At 39.7% G+C, this 8,926-nt stretch overlaps 1 protein-coding gene across 3 annotated transcripts in view; it reads right to left on the bottom strand.

The window, feature by feature from the left end:
• Positions 1-873: 873 nt before the first annotated feature.
• The window catches only part of LOC107397361 (spectrin beta chain, non-erythrocytic 4), a 97,928-nt gene continuing 89,875 nt past the window's right edge, over positions 874-8,926 (bottom strand). For 2 of the 3 annotated variants that reach the window (XM_054742277.2, XM_054742280.2), the window contains 3 exons: positions 4,944-5,114; positions 4,337-4,379; positions 874-4,256 (listed from right to left, as the gene is read on the bottom strand). In XM_054742277.2, coding sequence (XP_054598252.1) covers positions 3,969-4,256; positions 4,337-4,379; positions 4,944-5,114 — 502 coding nt within the window. In that variant the 3' untranslated portion in view covers positions 874-3,968. The remainder of the gene's footprint in view (positions 4,257-4,336; positions 4,380-4,943; positions 5,115-8,926) is intronic. The other variant, XM_054742278.2, reaches the window with a different exon arrangement.

The following is an 8,926-nucleotide window of genomic DNA, read 5'->3' as shown; positions in this document are numbered from 1 at the left end:
CTGACATCCGACACCGCCGCACTTCCGCCCCCTGCTGGCTGTGGGCTTTAGTTATGTCCACATTTTAATTCTTCCGAATTTTGTACGAAAATCAAACATTTATTCTTCAAACTAAACTTCTTGTTGAAAACCTAAAGCCGCAGTTTTACTTACTCAGTCAAAAGTTATTCGCATTTATCAACATCTTAAACAAATCTTTATATTAAATCTATTGACTCTTTTTGTTGAACATTGTATTTATTATCTGTTTGGTTATGTAACTGTAATTAAGGAGTTGTCTGTAATGGGAATGACTGCTCAAGTTTAAGAGTCATGTAGGTTTTTCTTTTGCCAACAGACACATTTGTATCTGAACTGGTTGGATTTATCTGAAAGAATATTCTCATTAATTCACTAGTTGAGTTGCCAGAGGGTTGAGACAGTGAGAAGTTACTCATAATTAATGTACAATTATGTTGAAAGGAAGAAATAAAACGGTGACAGAAAAGGCCTGCATGATAAAACATCTGTAATAAACAAAACAACATCATGGTAAGATTTTATTAGGCTACCAGTAATTATTTATAGATCTAAAATTTTCATAGCTCAGAAAATCTAAGTTTCATTTTCTCCTCAAATTAAAACAGCTGATGTTAAGCAGCTTCTCGTCTCCAGAGCTTCAATTCCCAAAAGTTGTGTTGATGAGCCCACGAGGCGTGGATGTTGAGGTGATCTGCAGGCTTTTGTTCTCAAACTGTGGTACAAGTCACAATCCTCCTTGTGACAACAGAGGTTAGCTTTTGCTTATGTCAGATTTAAATTCGTTGGGCTCTCCAGACTCTGACTTTTATTTTGTTGGGGTTAGGGTGAAAAAACAGACTAAAAACCCAGCGATGATAAATCAAAAAGCATTTATTTGTCATCATATCTGCGGCTGACAGGCCCATGTGAACAGACAGTAAAGACACAGTCAGGCAGGGCTCATCCAAAACCAAATCCAAACACTTTTCAGCCCGTTGTGACGTTTAAATGTGTCGGTTCATAAATAAAAACGGTGTCAGATGGTTTAAATTAGCGCTAGCCTGCAGCATGTTTCCACCGTGTGGCATGGGACTTCTGCTCATTCTCATCCGTGTTCATGTGTCCAACATGCATGTAAATGTTTGCATTGATTTGGCATACACTCCTAATGCTGATGCACAAAATGGAAAAACAAAAACAAGCGAGACACGTTTTGATCGGCTTAAGAAGTCTGAAGGTTTGAAGACGTAATGAGACAAAACAAACAGCTGATTTTTGGTCACAAGCCTAAAATGATCAACTCTGCTTTTGATTTCAAACATCTCAGAGGGACTTTGAGGCTTTGGAAACCTAAAAACAACGAGTGCATTTATCAGTGTATAAATATAGCAAAAATATGCCTTTAAAGTCCAACTGAAACAGGTTAATCCGCCTGGTAACCATGTTTTAATCTACTTTAATCCGACTCACATGCAGCAGAAACATACAAAACAAAATATTCTGAATTTGTTTTTATAAATCAGAGCATCATCTAAAACATCTAGGCAAATAAATGGATGGAGCTAAACAACCTCAGTTAAGAGAAATGGAGATTAGTTCTGACGGGACAGACAAGCTAACATGCTTGTGTTGCTTTAAGCAGCTAATCCAAAGGTAACAGCTGTTTATACGAATACTGTTTCATACATTTTAGCACATTACGTGATCATGACCCTCACCACTAGCTGCTGTAGCTCCTCTGGCTGTAATTTCATCACAAAACTGCAGAGATGAGAACTGTGGCATCAACAAGTCGTCTCCATGTCGTGTTTTTGTTCAGCTCAGCAACTGAATCAGGTGATTTCAGTCGGCACAGTGAATGGACCTGGTTCTGTTGCTGAGCAGAACAAAATCACGACATGGAGACGACTTGTTGATCCCACAGTTCTCATCTCTGCAAAACTGCAAGAAAAACTGCTGAATTTGAAATGTATGGCAACACAAATAAAACAGTAAGGGCAACTTAGTGCTATATTATTATCTAAATGAACATGTTATGTAACTGACCTCATAGTAACTAGCTGCTAGCTCGTCTGTTTGATCTGAGCTAATCTGATCTTGTCCAGACTGAAGTGGTTCCTGCAGCAGGTGAGATGTATGCTGTTCAGAATCGCTCCGCAGAAGCACGCTCCATAGACCCGAACACTGCCTTTGGCTGGAAAATAAAAGGTCAATATATTGGAGTTTTGATGCTCTAGTCGTTAACCTGCTAATGAGACACGTTTTGTGAGTGAAAGCAGCTGAAATGCAGAAGCAGAACGGCGAGCCTCGATGAGTCAGCGCTTCGTTTTCAAGCAGCTCATGAAGTTTGAGACGTTCTGTTATTTATGCTAAAGATGCCTGGTGGAGACAGCAGTTTTGTTTACCTTTTTCCCGCTACGATTCGTTTGAGGCAGCAAACTTCCTCAGGCTGACGCGAGCGCCAGCCTGAGGAAGTTTGCTGCCTCAAACGAATCGTAGCGGGAAAACAAGGTAAACAAAACTGCTCTGTGTTTTAAAAAAGAACTACAGCATGGAATTAGAGATACGACACAGCAAGAACACGCCTAAGATGCCTGGTGGAGGTCGGAGGGACCGGTGGCGTCTGTGCTCGGCAGCCTCGCCAGTCAGCGCGCCCCAGGGCAGCTGTAGCTACATCGTAGCTCATCGCCACCAGCGCGTGAACGGGTGTCCTTACTCAGAGAGGCGCTGTACAAGTGCGGGTCAGTTATCATCATTTAAGATGAGATCCTTTCTGATGTTCAGTCTTTGGAGGATGGATTAACAGGTAAAGTTTTTGCGTGACTGGGCGTGTCTGGAAGACTGAGGCGGCTTCTCGAGGGGACGAACATCTCCGTGTGAAGAACACGGACGCCAGCCGAACCTGAGGGCTACGGACCCGGGAGCAGAGTACAGCAGTACACGCCACACACCAGATTCTTGTGTTTTCTATTCACATCTAAATCAGATTCAACAACCAGAACCAAAACTCGGTAGTCTGATGTCTCAGGGAGACAGGAGCTGCCGTTCCGCTCCAGAAGGTCTCATTCATTAAAAAAAGACGCCAGATTTTGTGCTTATGACCAAAGAGAAGCAGGTTACAATGAAGTTCAAGTAACTTTATCGGTATAAAAGTATAAACAGTGTGAGTGTTTCTTTATCAGCTAAAGGCAACAAAAACATCTCCTGATCAACGAGGCCCTGGAAATCAGAATAAACTAGATGATGAAAACGAAGACCCAGTCGTTAAATGTGATTATTTAGATTCTTTCTGGGAGGCTCGGACTTATTTGGGTTCGTTCCTTTTTCATCCTTCTCGTTAGTTTTAAACCATCAACCTTACAAGAACCAGAAGGCAGAATGACGCAGCTTTTTTCACGATGCGTTCACATCAGCGACGCTTTTCCTCACAGCAACACGCCGGATGACTCAGAGGAAACTTTTGTGTGTTTTGGCATCTTTTTTTTCTGTTGAACTGTTGGGGGTTAGGTGAGATAGTGCAGCCTGTCTCACCTCACTGACAGACAGACACGGTGGAACAGACAGACAGGAAAACCGCACGCATACGGCTCGTCTCAGAGGAAATAAACAAACACGCAACAGGATGAGCTACTTTTACCACGCTGCCAGCGATCAGTAACAGCCTTTGAGTTAGTGATGCTGCCCATAGCCCCGCCCTCTGCAGTTCTCTGAAACAGCCACCAGGGGGAGTCATTGGCTCTGTGTGCTACAACAGAGACAGAGAAGAAAAAAGGTCTCCTGCTCCAAATCAAATCCTTCATGTCCGTCTGAGGAACGAGCCGGGGTCTATCCTTCACTTTCCACCCCAACAGCTGTTTGGAGGTCAGTGGTGGAGTGAAGGAGGAGGTGGGGGCGGGACTCCACCTGCTGTCTGTGGCCCCGCCTCCCAACCACACTTCTGACATTTTAATCCCAAAGCATCAGGAGGATCACTTCTTCTTACTGGACTTCTCAGAGCGTTTAGTGTCCGACTTTCCGCCTCGCTCTGACCTCTCCGACCGTTCTCCTCTCTCCTTTTCTTTGTCCGCTCGCTCTATTCGGTCTTCCCGGTCCGAGTGCTCGCCCCCTCGCTCCGACCTGTTGTCCACCTTGCTGCCGTCTCGCCGTGTCCCCTCGTCGGTGGATGAGGTAGTTGGTTGGGGCTGACCCCATTTGGCAATCTCCTCGTGCTCCGAAATACTGGTGGTGATGCTGCTGACCCACGCCTTCAGGTCCTCCTGATGAAGGACACAGCCCACCTGAGTCAGCTGATCGGAAAACTTCAAATGGGTTTTAAACACGATAAAAATAATCTCACCTCATCTTTTGCATGAAACAAAAACTCACTGCCATCCTTTGTTCTGCAATCAGACAAAAGCAGTTGAACAACAGTTAGAAGAACCTTTAAGTTCCTGTTAGGGGACACAGCGAGCTGGTGCCTACCTGGACAGGTAACAGGCCCATCACAGAGAACATTTTAGAGTTACACATTAACCAAAACTCATGACTTCATTGCTAGACGGCAACTGAGCTACCCGCCTGCAGCCCATCTCTATCCCATAAACCACCTGACTCAAGATGGCCACCACAAAAGACAGAAACGGCTCATTTTACAAACATCCAGCTAAACATTGAGGCACTAATGGATTTAATGCTTTTGAGGCTGTTAAAGACCAGTAAAGAAGATTTATTCTGCATATTTATGAAAAACTCAGATTTTTGCCATTTGATGTAAATTCTACTAAATAAAGAGGGAAATTCATCTTTTTTACAAACTCCTGGTAATAAAGTCTAAAGTTAAGGAAACCTTTGAATGATTTAAAGAGTCTGAATGATAAAAAAGCTGCAAATGTTAAAAAACACTTTTAAATGTTTTAAAAGGTGAGCAGAAACCAGTTTAAAGCTAAATAAACAGAAACCCTCACTTCAGAGTGAAGACATTCTTCTTCTTCTTGTACCCGTTGGTGACGTCGCACTGGCAGTGGGAGAGGCTGAGCAGGGGCTCGTTGTTGTAGGACGAGGTGGTGCTCTTGGCATCCTTGTAGAAGCCAAGCTCCCCCTTGTTCAGCACGCAGTACAGGTTGACCCATGACCTGCTGTAGTGTGGGCAGGCGGGGAGGGGGGCACACACAGAGGTGGGGGGTAGGAGGGACGGGGGTGGGGTGGAGGTTGGAGGGGGAGATTGGGAAGAATCAGGAAGAGCTGCAGTGTTATGGTCGCTAGTCTAACACCTGACTCACCTGACCAGAGCAGACAGGTAGGTAGGCAGGATGGACCAGCCCCAAGAAGGGAGGAGGAAACACACTGCTGAACAAACACAAATGAACGGGCGAACACACGGATGTCCAGGCAGGGCGGGGCGGGGTGGGGGGTTGGGATGGACAGACTGGCGGATGGATGGATGGGTGGACGGGGAGATGGATGGATGGGTGGGTGGGTGGGGCTACATTCAGCTCATGTGCTCCCTCTGTGAGACACCTGTATGACTTACCTTGGAGGAGACAAGAGAAACAGCCAGAAGCACAGCAGAGGAGGGAAGGAGGGAAGAGAGGAGTTTGGTTAACGGTCGTTTTGATTCCAGATGTTCAAACAAGGGTCATGCCCCCCCACCCCCACCCCCCGTGAGACCAGCTGTGGGTTCGAGCTAACAGCTGTTTCACCACCTTCAACATGTGGTTTATGAGATCTGGATGGGGGGGGGGGGGGGCATATTTAGGAGAAAGAAACATGTATTTAAATATTTCAACACTCCAGTGTGTAATTTTACTATTACTAATATTTATATTCACTGTTAACAATTATTACTACTACTATTACTACTGTTAATATTTAGTATTACTATTACTATTATTACTACTACTATTAATTTTTAGTATGAATATGAACTATTACTACTATTAATATTATTTATTACTATTAATTATTACTACAATCATTTCTCCGGCACTCACAGAGCACAGACGCTTCTGCTTTGCTCCCTTATCTTTTTTTCCCCCCAAGGCTCTTTTGTCCCGTCTGCCTACAGAGCGCTTCTCTGCACTTCTTCTGGAAATCCCTATTTTTCAGAAATGGATTTAATTAATTGGTCATTCAACGTGATTGATAAGATTTTTTCTACAATAACAACGGAGGAGGGGGCTCCCACTTGCCCTCACGGGACACACGCAGCGGGATATATGCTCGATTCCTGGAAGGAGTGGAAGATCGTATGTCTCTCTCAGTTGTCCATTGAGGACGTCGAAGACATGTGGATATTCGGCCTGATGATCACTGGATTTCTTCTGATTGGAGTGGGAGGATATCTGGTTTTCTGGAAATTTGGGAAGACGGGAGCGATTGGAGGGCGACCCGCACCCACGGGAAGCACCGCCCGGGTGGAGACCTCACAGACTGGGACGTTACTCGAGGTGAATCGTAAGCTGGACAATGTCTTAGCTGCGTTACCGGTGTTAGTGCGCATAATGGATGTCATCTCGGAGAGGGTCACCGGACGGTGTGGACATGTTTAATACCTGAATTGGCTTCACTGGAGGACTGGAATGACCAGTTACAGACTGAAGGCAGAGGGAAAATTATCTCTGCCTGACCCAAACACAGTCTTGTTATCCGAATCTGACGCCAAGGCAGCCTTGAGCTGCCAACAACAACCCCCACAAAGGAAGGAATGCAGACAGATGCTGTGAAAACCCGCCCCCCCCCCACCCCCGCCCCCACCCCCGCCTTCAACTGTGGACTTCTGCCTAGCGGGGTCATCAATCTGCAGGAACTCAAATGTGCTCTGCGCTCCTCCCTCCCTCCTGCGGATACAGCTGGCTGAGCGCGACACATGGCTGCTCGCCCTGGGGAAACAGGATCCCAGCACCCCCCGCCTCCCTATCGGAGTCTCATGTTGTGAACTGTGATGTTCGTGCTTATATGTTGAGGCGTTTTTTTGCATAGTACAGCTACTCCCTGTCGGAGTAACTCTGGTATGCCTTTTTTCCCTCCCCCAACCTATCCTCATGTAATTCTCTTTTCATCTATTAAGGTAGAGCGACTCATGTTGCGAATGACCGCAGTCACCAATTCTTGTTATGTGTCTTGCCCATGTGTGTCTGATCTCTGAATTGTGTGTACTGAAACTCAATTTCATTTCTCTGTATGGCTTGCACATGTGGTAGAAATGACAATAAAACGACTTTGACTTGACTACTACTTTTACTACTATTATTATTTAGTATTACTATTACTATTATTACTACTATTACTATTTAGTATGAATATTAACTATTACTACTATTAATATTAATTATTACTATTAACAGTTATTACTACTACTTTTACTACTATTATTATTTAGTATTACTATTACTATTATTACTATTTAGTATGAATATTAACTATTACTACTATTAATATTAATTATTACTAATAACAGTTATTATTACTGCTACTATTACTACTCTTAATATTTAGTATTACTATTACTATTATTATGACTACTATTACTATTTAGTATGAATATTAACTATTACTACTATTAATATTAATTATTACTATTAACAGTTATTACTACTACTTTTACTACTATTATTATTTAGTATTACTATTACTATTATTACTATTTAGTATGAATATTAACTATTACTACTATTAATATTAATTATTACTATTAACAGTTATTATTACTACTACTATTACTACTCTTAATATTTAGTATTACTATTACTATTATTACGACTACTATTACTATTTAGTATGAATATTAACTATTACTACTATTAATATTAATTATTAATATTAACAGTTATTACTACTACTTTTACTACTATTATTATTTAGTATTACTATTACTATTATTACTATTTAGTATGAATATTAACTATTACTACTATTAATATTAATTATTACTATTAACAGTTATTATTACTACTACTATTACTACTCTTAATATTTAGTATTACTATTACTATTATTACGACTACTATTACTATTTAGTATGAATATTAACTATTACTACTATTAATATTAATTATTACTATTAACAGTTATTACTACTACTTTTACTACTATTATTATTTAGTATTACTATTACTATTATTACGACTACTATTACTATTTAGTATGAATATTAACTATTACTACTATTAATATTAATTATTACTATTAACAGTTATTACTACTACTTTACTACTATTATTATTTAGTATTACTATTACTATTATTACTATTTAGTATGAATATTAACTATTACTACAATTAATATTAATTATTACTATTAACAGTTATTATTACTACTACTATTACTACTCTTAATATTTAGTATTACTATTACTATTATTACGACTACTATTACTATTTAGTATGAATATTAACTATTACTACTATTAATATTAATTATTACTATTAACAGTTATTACTACTACTTTTACTACTATTATTATTTAGTATTACTATTACTATTATTACTATTTAGTATGAATATTAACTATTACTACTATTAATATTAATTATTACTATTAACAGTTATTATTACTACTACTATTACTACTCTTAATATTTAGTATTACTATTACTATTATTACGACTACTATTACTATTTAGTATGAATATTAACTATTACTACTATTAATATTAATTATTACTATTAACAGTTATTACTACTACTTTTACTACTATTATTATTTAGTATTACTATTACTATTATTACGACTACTATTACTATTTAGTATGAATATTAACTATTACTACTATTAATATTAATTATTACTATTAACAGTTATTACTACTACTTTACTACTATTATTATTTAGTATTACTATTACTATTATTACTATTTAGTATGAATATTAACTATTACTACTATTAATATTAATTATTACTATTAACAGTTATTATTACTACTACTATTACTACTCTTAATATTTAG

Source organism: Nothobranchius furzeri, chromosome 13 (genome assembly GCF_043380555.1).
Source record: "Nothobranchius furzeri strain GRZ-AD chromosome 13, NfurGRZ-RIMD1, whole genome shotgun sequence".
In the NCBI taxonomy this organism is placed as follows: Eukaryota; Metazoa; Chordata; class Actinopteri; order Cyprinodontiformes; family Nothobranchiidae; genus Nothobranchius; species Nothobranchius furzeri.
This window is presented reverse-complemented; position numbering and strand designations above follow the sequence as displayed.